The following is a 16,376-nucleotide window of genomic DNA, read 5'->3' on the forward strand; positions in this document are numbered from 1 at the left end:
GAGGGAGGAAACCTTAGCCAGGTGCGAGGGGGGGTTCAGATAGGGGCGGGAATCATCGTGGAAGGTGTGGTGAGGTCTGCTGCTTGATGGCAGCGCCGGTTAATGGCGTGTGTGTCTGGGAGCGTCAGATAGCGTGCGCCTTGAGGGGCATGTGCCCAGTGTTAGGATGAAAGTGACTTGATATGTGCTGTTCAGATGTGTCTACAAATTGTGGAGTATGTGTAGTGTTAGGTTCTGTTTAGAGGTGTTGCTGCCTGCGCCTGTGTGCGCCTAAGGTTAGCTGGTGTGGTTGAGGTGCCGTATGCTGCTGCTGTGTGTGTGAATCTTGGACTATTATGTTGTATAATATTATGGGGTGGGGTCTGTATGGTGGAGGTTTGAGGAGCATCCTTATGTTCTGTGTCAAGTATTGGGTATGTATTTTATACCTATGCATACACAATGTATAAAAACACTGGTAGTGTTAGCTGTGAGGGACCTGCTGTTATGAGGCCTCTTGTATGTACATGGATAGACCCTTTGTAATTACTTGAGGATATTTGTGAACTGGGTTGTGTATATACATGTCCTGTATCAATGTGTTACGATGTTATATTCTTTTTCTTTACTGTATAATTTGTATGTTTGGTTTGGAATAGGTTTGGGTGGGAAATGCAAAGGGGAGGGGGGACGGGGGGTTGAGGCTTTAAACACGTTTGTGTTGGTGATAATTTTTAGGAATAGGTGTCTTTTCCTGTAGTGAATTACTTATGTGTGCTACGTCTCTTTTATGTTGTAGCAATGTACTGTTTGTTGTGATATATATCTAAACCATGACTGTTGTTAGTACACTGTTCAAGCGGTCTTGTGGTCGTTTAATACACTTTGTGGACAAGCATGACAACTGTTATATTAATGTATATATGTCAATATGTCTGTAAGATTAATGCAGGTTGCTGTGGTAAACCTGTTTGATTTAGAATAGGGGGGTAAAGGGGGGGGTGTTGGAAGCCACACGGAGTTGTGTGTGGTTCATTAGGCGATGGAAGGTTATCACATCTGTTGCCGGATAGGTCTTGTATTATTTTTTTATTAACTGTTCTGTACTGTTTTAAATAAAAAAAAATAAAAAAAATTTGATCATTTCTAACAACTACCTTTAGATGCCATCATAAACGAAGGTAGAAGTAACGAATAATTCATGCCGAAAATTGTAAACAAAAGCGGAGTGAGGGAGTGGCTGGGCCAAACGCAGATTCATACATGTTTTCTCTGATGGCTGAGCAGAGAAAATGTAATGTTGTCCCTCCACCCGGCTACCATACAGCTCCACAAGTATTATTATCAGAGCACACACAAAATATGCAATAAATGCCAGACAACAAGTTTACACTAACTTTTATTAAGTTAGCAATAGAAATAGGCATTAAAAATACAATAAAAGGTAAGATACACACAGAGTACACTTATTACTTACCTTAAAATATTAATATTAATGTGTGAGAGGTGAATGGCAGGGAGTTTATTGAATAAAATCAGAATGGCACACCATCATCCTCTAACTTGGCACTTAAAGCAAGAGGCTAACGACTTCTCTTTTTATTACAGCTAAGCCTAGATGCCATCGTCAATGAGAGCCAACTAGTTAACGAAAGAGTAAACGAGAGAGAGAACGAGATACAGAGTTGAGACAATGTAAGAACACAAACTGAACAGGTAGTGGACGATCACTTGGTCAGGCAAAATAAATGCGTATTAATGTGTGTCTACTTTTAGTTCATTCACGTCAATTTGTAAGAGTTTGTAAAACATTTACCTCAATATTTTTTTATTATAATAATAATTACCTCACAGTACAAATACTCTTACATTGTGTACAAGTTGTACAAGTTAGTTCAGAATAAACAAACAGCAACACACCATTTTTAGAGTGAATGAAGATAATAATAATACACCTACCATCCGACTTACGACCGAGTTCGGTTCCGAGAAACCGGTCGTAAGTCGAAATGGTTGTAAGTCGAACTTTACTACTGAATATCAACAAACCATTTTTGTAATGACTATTTTATTGTATTATTTTGGTATTTCATGTTTTACTTTACTTTTTATGTTGTTAGTACTGTATTTTACACTGTAAGGTTTAGGATAAACACTGTGTACAACACAAATAGTTGTTTATTTCCCAGAAATTTGGCATAAAAAACACGGTCGTAAGTCGAGTGGTTGTAAGTTGAGCAGGTCGTAAGTCGGATGGTAGGTGTATTAATAATAATAATAATAATAATAATAATAATAATAATAATAATAATAATAATAATAATAATATTATTATTATTAATAATAATAATATTATAATTTATTATAAAAGCACTAAACCCACAAGGGTCATGAATTGCTATATATACAGTAAAGGCATACGAAAAGAATATTTTTCTACAGTTATCCCCCAGTTTGACTAGAGAAAACGTAATTCTTCCGACGCTACCTACATAGCTGCTTTGTAAACAAATCTCATATTTACATAAATTTTTATTCTGTGAGTGTATGTATCATGTTTACATGCTATATAATGGGTTTCGTATATAATTTTGAGGAAAATATCATAGATGGATTAATGAAAATGCCTACATTGATGTAAAATAAGACATTTAGTGTGCCCAAGAGTGATTATTATTACGTAGTATTGGCGTCATGAGTAGAGAGAGACTTAGCGATTTTAATGTGTACCTGCACACCAGCACAGTGTGTAAGTATATTTAGGTACAGGTACACATAAGTATAATTATCAGAGTACATATAAAATATGCAGTAACTTTAAAACACTTGAAATTTTGGAAAGTTTCCTGACGTAATAGATGTGGTCACGGAAACTGTAAACAAACCGGATGGGGCGCGCCGTATTTGAAAGTCCGCTTGCCGTATAGCAAATTTTGGTCATAATTTGACATCGCCGTATTAGCAGAACGCCGTAAAGTGGGGCCTTACTGTACTCATTATCTTGGTCTCATTTGATAGAATGGAAAACATATTATAGAAATAGAGGTGATTTTGATTGGTTTTACTATAAAAAGAACCTGGAAATGGAGCTCAAAGTAGGGGAAATGTTTGATTTTTTGCCGATGTTCAAAAGTAAACAAATTATGTCATTGTCCAATAAATGTCCAACTAGTCATTCTAATATGCAGTCATGAATGGGTTGACATTATTTGTACAATTATTACAATATTGCAGTAGTCTGCATAACAGTAAATCTTCTATTTTTTGTTTGAATAAAAATTCAAGAGTAATATCAGAGGGGCCTGGAGACGTGACTGATGAACAAAGAAAATATTATTTTAGAGCCAAAAATGTCTGCATTGTTCATTCTGGACCTTATTTTGAAATTGTCATATTTTTTAACTTTCGTGTAATTGGCCAAATTGCAAATTTCTGACCAAGTTATTGGGTAGTTGAAATCGGTAAGTGGGCAGTTTCTTGTACTCAATTGATAGAAAAAAACAAAGTTCTAAATAAATAGCTGTGAGTTTGGTCGACTGGAACAATGGAATTAGCTGAAAATAGGGCTCAAAGTGGGCGAAATTGCCGATTTGTAAATATGGCCGAGGTTGCTAACTTCGCGAGAGCGTAATTCCGTCAGTTTTCCATCAAATTTCGTTTTTTTGGTGTCATTACAATTGGGAAAAGATTCTCCATCATTTCATAAGAAAAAATATATATTTTTTTTTTAAATTTTGCAACACCAAGAGACACCTTAGGATTGGGGGTTGCAACAGTCAAGGGGTTAATGCCATTTCAATTAATTTAAATGAGGAAAATTGACTCGACATACGAACAAATCAGGATACGAGCAAGTCACGGAACGGATTAAACTCGTAAGCCGAGGTTCCACTGTACTGTAGTACTACTACTACTAAATTTACTTCAGCACGATACATAATTGTACAAAGGAGTATAACAATTGGGTGTACATGCCAAAAGCCCCTTTACATGCAGAGCATTTTGGGCAAACTTAAGACTAACTTAAGATTAACCCTTTCAGGGCCGAGAAGACCTCTCAAACTCGTTCTCAGGGTCGAAAATTTTTCGGAAAAAAAAAAAAAATATTTTTTCTTATGAAAAGATAGAGAATCTTTTCCCAATCATAATGACACCAAAAGTTTGAAATTTGATGGAAAACTTACGGAATTATGCTCTCACGAACTTAGCGGTCTCGGCGATGTTTAAGCATTGGTGGTTTCGCCCATTTTCAGCCCTATTTTCAGCCAATTGCAGAGTACTAATCGACAAAAATCATAACTATTTCACTAGAACTCCATTTTTTCTATCGAATGAGTACAAGACACCACCCATTTACCGATTTCAACTATCCAAAAAAGCGGTCAGAAATTAGCAGTTTTGCCAATTTCACACAAATTTCAAAAGATGCCAATTTCCAAACAGGGTCCAGAATAGACAAGACAGACATTCCTGGCACTAAAATATAATTTCCTCTATTCATTAGTCATGTCCTCAGGCCCCTCTTACATTTCTTTTGCTTTCCACTTTGAATTTTTCTCACAAAAAATAGAAGATTTACTGTTATGCAGACTACTGCCTTAGTGTAAAAATAATATAAATAATATCAGCGCACTTGTGAAAGAATATAAGACTCAACAGTTGACATGTATTGGATGCGTGGCATGATCTGTTTACTTTTGAACTTTGGCAAAAATCGAATATTTCTGCTACTTTGAACTCAATTTCAAGGTACTTTTCTTTGTGAAACCAATCAAAATCATCTCAATTTTTGTAATATGTCGTCCATTCTATAAAATGAGACCAGGAAAACTAGAATACAACCATAAATACCATACGAAAATACAGTGCAAAGACGCTGTTTTAAACCAAAAACATGGTCAAAGTTTTTTATTTTCTCATTACGCACTGTGTGCTGTAGGATTTTTTTTATACTGTGCACACTGACCACATAGACCCATTCTTTCATATGTAGGTCTACCAGCTTTCTCTCGCTAAATTTGAAGGCGCTAGAATTTAGGCGTACTAGTACGTCGGAAACTCTGAAAGGGTTAATAAGGCAATAATAGTGCAGTAATTTTGTACATATGGTCATTAGGTGAGTTTACAATGAATACAAGAGAATTGAATATCTTATTAATTCATGCTACATGGCTTTAATAAGTCTGGCAGAGAGGAAATACTGTTTTGATTATTAACCTAAGGCGGACACTATGAAACTGGATACACCTACCATCTGACTTACGACCGAGTTCGGTTCCAAGAAACCGGTCGTAAGTCGAAATGGTCGTAAGTCGAACTTTACTACTCAATATCAACAAAACATTTTTGTAATGACTTTATTTTATTGTTTTATTTTGGTATTTCATGTTTTACTTTACTTTTTATGCTGTTAGTACTGTATTTTATACTGTAAGGTTTAGGATAAACACTGTGTACAACACAAATAGTTGTTTATTTCCCAGAAATTTGGCATAAAAAACATGGTCCTAAGTTGAGCGGTCGTAAGTTGAGCAGGTCGTAAGTCGGATGGTCGGTGTACTTACTGTGTCTACTTTTTTCTTTGAGAGTTCCACCAATACAGATTCTCCACAACATTTTAACTAAAAGTGATTTGCTATATCTACAATAAACTTTTCTCATCTTTGTACTTAGCCTCAATACTGCTTCCTATCTACTCCTAACACTAACCCCTTCTTCCTTTAACCCATAAATGGTCCAAACGTATACATACGTTCTTATGCTAGTGCCCCAAACTTTTGGGACAACTGGCCTAAGATGCCTGGTCAGCTTAGAATGTGTCTTAACTTTTAGTGTGTACTGTATTAAAAAAATCTGGGACCACTTACTACCTTGTGGGAGCACCAGTTAAACTGAGTGTCAGCTAGAGAAAACAGCGTGGCAAACACCAAAGATTCACTGATGTCATGTCTTAAGAGGAAAGTGATGTTGACCCCAAGTTTAGTGGATCTGAGGTGAATGTGGCCACAAGTGGTCAAGGAAATATAAAATACCTCGATAATAACACATGTGCAACATTTGTGCATCACCCTTTCAGAATGTCTTATAACCTATGCCCTAAGTAAAGAGATACAATTCTGGAATGTGTCTATCTCTGTCTGTCTCTGTCTCATAGGTAAACGTAAATACAATTATACATAGTCTAAATTATCTAGGATAACCCAAAAAATCCAAAGTGCTATACTGTGTTTGTAGATATAATGCGTAAGAATACCTGTTGGTTCACAGTGGCTCTCTCTGAGACACAGACACAAGCAGAAAGACAGATAAGCAGAGACAGAGGTGCCAAGCTCATCAAATGTGACCAATTATCTCATCTTATCACTGGACCCTGCCAGCACTCATCAAAATGTCATCCCTTATCTCATCTCATCACTGGCACTCATCATATGTCTTACACATCATGCTTCAAGGGAACTTCTTTTTCTTCTTCCTTTTTTTTTTTTTACACAGGGTTTGACAAGGCTAAGGATCCCTAGGTTTAATGACAAGCTATTACAGGTTAAGGATTCCTAACTTGATTGGCAAGCTAAGAGCTGTTACCTACATCAGCTCATTTGAAAACGTTTTTATTGTTATGAGACATACAAGTAGCAGAATTCTTCCTTCAAAAGCCATGCGTGTTGTAAGAGGCGACTAAAATGCCGGGAGCAAGGGGCTAGTAACCTCTTCTCCTGTATATATTACTAAATGTAAAAGGTAAAACTTTCGTTTTTCGTTTTGGGCCACCCCGCCTAAGTGGGATACGGCCGGTGTGTTGAAAGAAAGACATACAAGTAGGGAACAGGATGAAGTTGGAACCATCTGTGGGCCAGCATTTTCATTTGATCAATTGACTATCTCGTTGACATCATTATGCTGTACAAATATGTTCCATACTCAAGTCATCCTGGGTATATATGATCTCAGATGGAGTGATGTCCTGGAGAAGGGTACAGCCAGAGTGAAGTTGCTGCTTTCTGCCCGTCTTGTGGCATAAAAGCTCGTTTCACGCTGTCCTCGAAGTGGATCCAAGTGTGGTACTTTGACAATATTGGCCTTGTACATAACAGTAAGGCCACCCACATCTCTCCTGTGTTGAAGGCTCTGCTGAAATGACAGATCTATCCAGGATGGGTCAGGTGAGAGATGAGACATCTTGCTCTGTTCTCTACTCTGTCAAGAAGTCGCAGATGAGAGGAGGGCAGGCAAACCAAGAAAGTGGAGCATACTCAACATGTGAGCGTACTTGTGCCTCGTACAGTCTTGCAACCCCTACTGTCACGCAGATGCGAGATATGGCGAAGTGCTGTAAGCTTCCTGGCTGCCTTGTTTGCAAAGATTTACAACATGGTTCTTCATGGTTAGTTTGGAGTCAAATTTCACCCCAAGAATATCAACTTCTTCTCCAGGTGCCAACACTCTCCCATTCATCCTTACTTCTTCCTTCTTCTTTCTTCTTCTTCTTCTTCTTCTTCTTCTTCCTTCCGCTTATCCAAAACATTGCTGGGACTTATAAATTTTTTTTTTTTTTTTTTTTTTTTTTCAACAAGTCGGCCGTCTCCCACCGAGGCAGGGTGACCCAAAAAAGAAAGAAAATCCCCAAAAAGAAAATACTTTCATCATCATTCAACACTTTCACCACACTCGCACATTATCACTGTTTTTGCAGAGGTGCTCAGAATACAACAGTCTAGAAGCATAAACATATAAAGATACACAACATATCCCTCCAAACTGCCAATATCCCAAACCCCTCCTTTAAAGTGCAGGCATTGTACTTCCCATTTCCAGGACTCAAGTCCGACTATATGAAAATAACCGGTTTCCCTGAATCCCTTCACTAAATATTACCCTGCTCACACTCCAACAGATCGTCAGGTCCCAAGTACCATTCGTCTCCATTCACTCCTATCTAACACGCTCACGCACGCTTGCTGGAAGTCCAAGCCCCTTGCCCACAAAACCTCCTTTACCCCCTCTCTCCAACCCTTTCGAGGACGACCCCTACCCCGCCTTCCTTCCCCTATAGATTTATATGCTTTCCATGTCATTCTACTGTGATCCATTCTCTCTAAATGACCAAACCACCTCAACAACCCCTCTTCTGCCCTCTGACTAATACTTTTATTAACTCCACACCTTCTCCTAATTTCCACACTCCGAATTTTCTGCATAATATTTACACCACACATTGCCCTTAAACAGGACATCTCCGCTGCCTCCAACCGTCTCCTCGCTGCTGCATTTACCACCCAAGCTTCACACCCATATAAGAGTGTTGGTACTACTATACTTTCATACATTCCCTTCTTTGCCTCCATAGATATCGTTTTTTGACTCCACATATACCTCAACGCACCACTCACCTTTTTTCCCTCATCAATTCTATGATTAACCTCATCCTTCATAAATCCATCCGCCGACACGTCAACTCCCAAGTATCTGAAAACATTCACTTCTTCCATACTCCTCCTCCCCAATTTGATATCCAATTTTTCTTTATCTAAATCATTTGACACCCTCATCACCTTACTCTTTTCTATGTTCACTTTCAACTTTCTACCTTTACACACATTCCCAAACTCATCCACTAACCTTTGCAATTTTTCTTTAGAATCTCCCATAAGCACAGTATCATCAGCAAAAAGTAACTGTGTCAATTCCCATTTTGAATTTGATTCCCCATAATTTAATCCCACCCCTCTCCCAAACACCCTAGCAATTACTTCCTTTACAACCCCATCTATAAATATATTAAACAACCATGGTGACATTACACATCCCTGTCTAAGACCTACTTTTACCGGGAAGTAGTCTCCCTCTCTTCTACACACCCTAACCTGAGCCTCACTATCCTCATAAAAACTCTTTACAGCATTTAATAACTTACCACCTATTCCATATACTTGCAACATCTGCCACATTGCTCCTCTATCCACTCTATCATATGCCTTTTCTAAATCCATAAATGCAATAAAAACTTCCCTATCTTTATCTAAATACTGTTCACATATATGCTTCAATGTAAACACCTGATCTACACATCCCCTACCCACTCTAAAACCTCCTTGCTCATCCGCAATCCTACATTCTGTCTTACCTCTAATTCTTTCAATTATAACCCTACCGTACACTTTTCCTGGTATACTCAGTAAGCTTATTCCTCTATAATTTTTACAGTCGCTTTTGTCCCCTTTCCCTTTATATAAAGGGACTATACATGCTCTCTGCCAATCCCTAGGTACCTTCCCCTCTTTCATACATTTATTAAACAAAAGTACCAACCACTCCAACACTATATCCCCCCCTGCTTTTAACATTTCTGTCATGATCCCATCAGTTCCAGCTGCTTTACCCCCTTTCATTTTACGTAATGCCTCACGTACCTCCCCCACACTTACATTCTGCTCTTCTTCACTCCTAAAAGATGGTATACCTCCCTGACCAGTGCATGAAATTACTGCCTCTGTTTCTTCCTTAACATTTAAAAGTTCCTCAAAATATTCTCGCCATCTACCCAATACCTCCATCTCCCCATCTACTAACTCCCCTACTCTGTTTTTAACTGACAAATCCATATTTTCCCTAGGCTTTCTTAACTTGTTTAACTCACTCCAAAATTTTTTCTTATTTTCATTAAAATTTCTTGACAGTGCCTCTCCCACTCTATCATCTGCTCTCCTTTTGCACTCTCTCACCACTCTCTTTACCTTTCTTTTACTCTCCATATACTCTGCTCTTCTTATAACACTTCTGCTTTGTAAAAACCTCTCATAAGCTACCTTTTTCTCTTTTATCACACCCTTTACTTCATCATTCCACCAATCACTCCTCTTTCCTCCTGCCCCCACCCTCCTATAACCACAAACTTCTGCCCCACATTCTAATACTGCATTTTTAAAACTATTCCAACCCTCTTCAACCCCCCCACTACTCATCTTTGCACTAGCCCACCTTTCTGCCAATAGTCGCTTATATCTCACCCGAACTTCCTCCTCCCTTAGTTTATACACTTTCACCTCCCTCTTACTTGTTGTTGCCACCTTCCTCTTTTCCCATCTACCTCTTACTCTAACTGTAGCTACAACTAAATAATGATCCGATATATCAGTTGCCCCTCTATAAACATGTACATCCTGGAGCCTACCCATCAACCTTTTATCCACCAATACATAATCTAATAAACTACTTTCATTACGTGCTACATCATACCTTGTATATTTATTTATCCTCTTTTTCATAAAATATGTATTACTTATTACCAAATTTCTTTCTACACATAGCTCAATTAAAGGCTCCCCATTTACATTTACCCCTGGCACCCCAAATTTACCTACTACTCCCTCCATAACATTTTTACCCACTTTAGCATTAAAATCCCCAACCACCATTACTCTCACACTTGATTCAAAACTCCCCACGCATTCACTCAACATTTCCCAAAATCTCTCTCTCTCCTCTACACTTCTCTCTTCTCCAGGTGCATACACGCTTATTATAACCCACTTTTCACATCCAATCTTTATTTTACTCCACATAATCCTTGAATTAATACATTTATAGTCCCTCTTTTCCTGCCATAGCTTATCCTTCAACATTATTGCTACTCCTTCTTTAGCTCTAACTCTATTTGAAACCCCTGACCTAATCCCATTTATTCCTCTCCACTGAAACTCTCCCACCCCCTTCAGCTTTGTTTCACTTAAAGCCAGGACATCCAGCTTCTTCTCATTCATAACATCCACAATCATCTCTTTCTTATCATCTGCACAACATCCACGCACATTCAGACTTCCCACTTTGACAATTTTCTTCTTCTTATTCTTTTTAGTAATCTTTACAGGAAAAGGGGTTACTAGCCCATTGTTCCCGGCATTTTAGTTGACTTTTACAACACGCATGGCTTACGGAGGAAAGATTCTTATTCCACTTCCCCATGGATATAAAAGGAAAATTAATAAGACCAAGAACTATTAAGATAAAATCAAAGAAAACTCAGATGAGTGTGTATAAATAAATGTGTACATGTATGTGTAGTGTGACCTAAGTGTAAGTAGAAGTAGCAAGACATGCCTGTAATCTTGCATATTTATGAGACAGACAAAAGACATCAGCAATCCTACCATCATGTAAAACAATCACAGGCTTCGTTTTACACTCACTTGGCAGGACGGTAGTACCTCCCTGGGTGGTTGCTGTCTACCAACCTACTACTTTGTATATATTCCTAGACAATAGTAAATGACCAAGGCAGATGTAAATGTCCATCTGTCAATGTGTTTGTGACAATTTGAGTACAATTTCAGTATTTAATATTAGTGTCAGAACAAAGATTGGTTATGAAATGACAAGAACTACTATAAATTGTAATTATCAGAACATAAAAATTACATAAAATAATTTAGAAATGAGAAAAAAAGGCATATTGGCAACATTTCTGCAAGCAGCAGGACTCAATGTTGTGAGATGATCACTAAGTGCCAAATTTGTGACCTCGTATCTTGGTAAGTACTGACTTTAAAAAAAAAAATTTATCCCATAACACAAAAATGTGCTTTTCATTTCTATAAAAAAAAAATCAAAATATTCCGGGCATTAGCGGTAAAAACGTATATATACGTTTGGACCGTTTGCGGGTTAATATACTGCACGGAATGACCTCACATGGGTTTAGCACATAATATAAATATAAAAATGGGAATATTCTTCTTGGAATTCTCCCTTCTATGCTACAATGATTTATATTACTGGTCTATCTTTCTTTCAACGCACCGGCCGTATCCCACTGAGGCGGGGTACCCCAAAAAGAAAAACATAAGTTTCTCCTTTTACATTCAGTAATATCTACAGGAGAAGGGGTTACTAGCCCCTTGCTCCCAGCATTTTTGTCAACTCTTACGACACGCAAGGCTTACGGAGGAAGAATTCTGTTCCACTTCCCCATGGAGATAAGTGGAAATAAACAAGAACAATAACTAGTAAGAAAAATAGAAGAAAACCCAGAAGGGTCTGTATATATATGCCCATACATGCATGAGTGAGCAGGGTAATATTTAGTGAAGGGATTCATGGAAACCGGTGATTTTATATAGCCAGACTTGAGTCCTGGAAATGGGAAGTACAATGCCTGCACTTTAAAGGAGGGGGTTTTGGGATATTGGCAGTTTGGAGGGATATGTTGTGTATCTTTATACATATATACTTCTAAACTGTTGTATTCTGAGCACCTCTACAAAAACAGTGATTATGTGTGAGCGAGGTGAAAGTGTTGAATGATAATGAAAGTATTTTCTTTATGGGGATTTTCTTTCTTTTTGGGTTACCCTGCCTCGGTGGGAGATGGCCGACTTGTTAAAAAAAAAAAAAAACATGCATGTGTTTGTGTAGTGTGACCTTAATGTAAGTAGATGTAGCAAGGCCTACCTGAAATCTTGCAAATTTACAAGACATAAAAACAACACCAGCAATCCTACCATCATGTAAAACAATTACAGGCTTTCATTTTACACTCACTTGGCAGGACGGTAGTACCTCCCTGGGCAGTTGCTGTCTACCAACCTACTATCTAGGTTATATTACTTTTTTTTTTTTTTCAACAAGCCGGCCGTATCCCACCAAGGCAGGGTGGCCCAAAAAGAAAAAAGAAAATTTCTCTTTTTAAATTTAGTAATTTATACAGAAAGGGTTACTAGCCCCTTGCTCCCAGCATTTTAGTCGCCTCTTACAACATGCATGGCTTATGGAGGAAGAATTCTGTTCCACTTCCCCATGGAGATAAGAGGAAATAAACAAGAACAAGAACTAGAAAGAAAATAGAAGAAAACCCAGACGGGTGTGTGTATATATATATATATATGCCTGTTGGTTTAGAAAGATACGTAAGCAAACACTGACATATTTATTAGAAAACGTTTCGGTCCTGGGACCTTGATCACTTCTAACATACTTCTAACACCAAGGTTTATGCCATATATGGCTGCACATGTATGTGTAGTGTGACCTAAGTGTAAGTAGAAGTAGCAAGACGTACCTGAAATCTTGCACGTGTATGAGACAGAAAAAAAGGACACCAACAATCCTACCATCGTGTAAAACAATTACAGGCTTCCGTTTTACACTCACTTGGCAGAACGGTAGTACCTCCCTGGGCAGTTGCTGTCTACCAACCTACTACAGTACTTAGGTTATATTGCTGGTACATATACTAAAACTCTTGGGGTGGAGAAAAAGTATCTGACCTGACGATACTGCAGTGATCAGCTAATTAACTAAGAAACAACAAATTAAAGGGAGTGGGAAGAGCATTAAAATTATATTATAACTTAAAGCATGAGATCAATTTTATTTTTATTGAAAATGTAAATAAGGATAATGATAGTGATTTAGCCCTTGCAGCACCCAAGTAAGAAATTCAACTACTCAAAAATTAATTAACTCCTTAAAAAAAGTAGAACACACACTAGAATTAAATACTAGTGACGGTTTCTAAAAACTTGTGAATTGCTATTGGTTTAAGATGTGATACCAAAAAAGTGACAACAAAATTAAATGTTTTAACAGTTTTAATTATTGCAATTATTATATTAAAAAACATGAATCATTCAATTTTATTAATGTAAGTGGAGTAGGAAATATTTTATAAAAAATATATAACAGAAAATGCACCAAGACTTAAATACAGACATATAATGGAGAGAGGAGACATTCCACAATGGTGTACATACTTGCAAGAGGAAAGCCAATAAGGCTGTCCTAGCTGAACACATATGGATCCTGAGCCTAGCTGGTGGCAGGTGTAGCCAGAATCCCAGTCATAATGGTGAATATCTCCATTTAAAAGATTGTTGCGGGCACGACTTACTCCTTCAATTACCAGTGCACTTTTGGTAACAAGTGCAACATTTTCTGTTGGAACTGTGGAAAGAAATGACAATAATAATTACTTAATGAAAAGCAACTATGCAAGTTCAGTAACCCAAGGCATGAAGTTCATGCCTTTACCATTTCTCATTGTCACAACAAACAAAAATGCCAACCACAGCTTTTGTCATCCCTTGTGGATGATACCAGCCCTATCACCTATGACCACCTACCAGCACTAATATCTAGAAATGAGAACATGGAGGGACAAACATGCTAGATAGAATGGTATGAGATGCAGCCACAAACTGACCATATGGGTGGACCATGAGTGTAAACAGGGAAAATGGAAGACAGTGAAGCAGTGCCTCCCTAAAACAATGGAGATGCCTATGGTAGGAGAGAGAAATTTTCCATGTAGGAACCAGCCTGATTTCAATTTTTTCCACCAACTTATCAGTGGAGGGAATTTTCCAAGTGGCAACCAACTCAAATTAAATTTTTTTCAAACTTTAGCTGCATTAAACACAGGCGAGAACTGTGATATAGTAATGTTGCAATATATGTATGATTAGCATTCTAATAAACACATGCTCCCAGAATCTGTGTTATGAGAGGCCTGTCTGTATTTATACAGTACAGTATATTTATTTGTTTACTACAGCTTTTCATTTGTACACAAATAACCTGCACATTTACAAAGTCACACTGACAAAAAGGAGAGAGTATATATAGGCCACCACTTGCTCTTGCTCCCGTCAATGTCTGCCGGCTTATATACATACTCCCGCCTTCCCTTATTTTTGTTTGTGTGACTTTGTAAATGGTCCAAGTTGAACCAAAACATCGTCCTAAGCTCCTCGCTTCTATGTGTGGGTTATGTGTGTATTGTTTCAGTCACAGTATTGTACCTTTTTTTGTTATTTCCATTTGTACACCTCACTTATATCCTCCGTAATGCTACACTTGTTGATCTTCACAAAAAAAATTTCTAGAGCAATTACATCCAGAACTGAACAGCATGATTTAAATGGGACCTTACCAAGGATTTACAGTATAAAGTTGAAGTATAAACTGAGGACTTCTATTATTTATACGTACTTCTTGATTATGAAGTCAAGAATTCTATCAACTTTATTGCAAGAAATTATGTACTATAATCTTGGCTTTAGATGTCTTCTAACCAGAACTTAGAAATCTTTATCACAACCAGTTTGATTAAGATTTACATTATTTAGATTTTAACATACAAGCCATCTTACACTGAGGGAGGGTGACCCGAAATAGGAGAAATTTTCACTGTCACTCATTCAATCATTATTTTACCAGCAGCATGCTGACATCACAGTTCAGATGGCCCTCCAAACTGCAAAATCCCCATCCCTCTTTCAGAGTGCAGGCCATGTACTTCTCACTTCCAGGGCTCAAGTTATTGTAACCATTTTCTCTGATTCCTTCCAAAATGTTACCTTGCTCACATTCCAACAGCATGTCAAGTCATGAAACAAACCACTTGCCCCTATCTAATGCACTCACACAAGCCAGCTGGATATCAATCACCTACCACTTAAAACATCCTTTACCCCCTCCCTTTCAACCTTTCCTGGGATGACCCTACCCCTCCTCCCTTCCACTCCAAATTTTTACACCCTGAGTCATCTTATTTTCTTCCATCCTTTCTAAATATCCAACCAGCTCAAATGTCTATGCTTTGTGTACTGTGTTCATTTTGAGGTCTTTAATGCTCCCATACCAAAGCAGTTGACACTGGTCACCAATGAACATTATGACTGGACCCTTTTGACCACTACCACTCTTTGTAACATGTTTGTTAAAAATTTGAAAATCTATTTCCCTCCTTTTCCCACTATACCTATCCATCTCCTCTTAAGAGCTATTACTCTATGGTCTTAAGGAGCTTGGAGCAAAGGATTTACAAATGACTGACCAGATAACAAGGAGACTCGGGTGTGCAAGTACACAAAGAGATAATGGAAGAGTAATTGGGAAAAAGTAATAATAGTCTATTATGGGTGTTTTAAGAGGTTCACAAAAAGCAGTTTCTCTACTTCAAATAACTGTTTTGAAAATACAGTGGTCCCCAGAGTTTCGGCCATAATTCATTCCAGAAGGCTGTTCGAGTGCCGTTACCGAATGAATTTGTTCCCATAAGGAATAATGTAAATTAGATTAGTCCATTTTAGACCCCAAAAAATACACTTAGAAAAGCACTTACAATAATATTCTTTCCTTTCTTTCAACACACCGGCCATATCCCACCAAGGCAGGGTGGCCCAAAAAGAAAAACGAAAGTTTCTTTTTTAAATTTAATAATTTATACGGGAGAAGGGGTTACTAGCCCCTTGCTCCCGGCATTTTAGTCGCCTCTTACAACACACATGGCTTACGGAGGAAGAATTCTGTTCCACTTCCCCATGGAGATAAGAGGAAATAAAAAAGAACAAGAACTAGAAAGAAAATAGAATACCCAGAGGGGTGTGTATATATATATGCTT

The 16,376-nt window shown here is 37.8% G+C and overlaps 1 protein-coding gene across 12 annotated transcripts in view; it reads right to left on the minus strand.

Moving 5' to 3' along the window:
* Positions 1–16,376, minus strand: part of BTBD9 (BTB (POZ) domain containing 9) — a 131,873-nt gene that overhangs the window by 71,873 nt on the left and 43,624 nt on the right. For all 12 annotated transcript variants that reach the window (XR_011393419.1, XR_011393415.1, XR_011393414.1 and 9 more), the window contains exon 9: positions 13,725–13,914. Coding sequence is in view for 1 of the 12 variants with exons in the window: in XM_070095919.1 (XP_069952020.1) it covers positions 13,725–13,914 (190 nt within the window). In the remaining 11 variants the exon portion in view is untranslated. The remainder of the gene's footprint in view (positions 1–13,724; positions 13,915–16,376) is intronic.

The sequence above is a fragment of the Cherax quadricarinatus genome, chromosome 51 (assembly GCF_038502225.1).
Source record: "Cherax quadricarinatus isolate ZL_2023a chromosome 51, ASM3850222v1, whole genome shotgun sequence".
NCBI classification, from domain to species: domain Eukaryota; kingdom Metazoa; phylum Arthropoda; class Malacostraca; order Decapoda; family Parastacidae; genus Cherax; species Cherax quadricarinatus.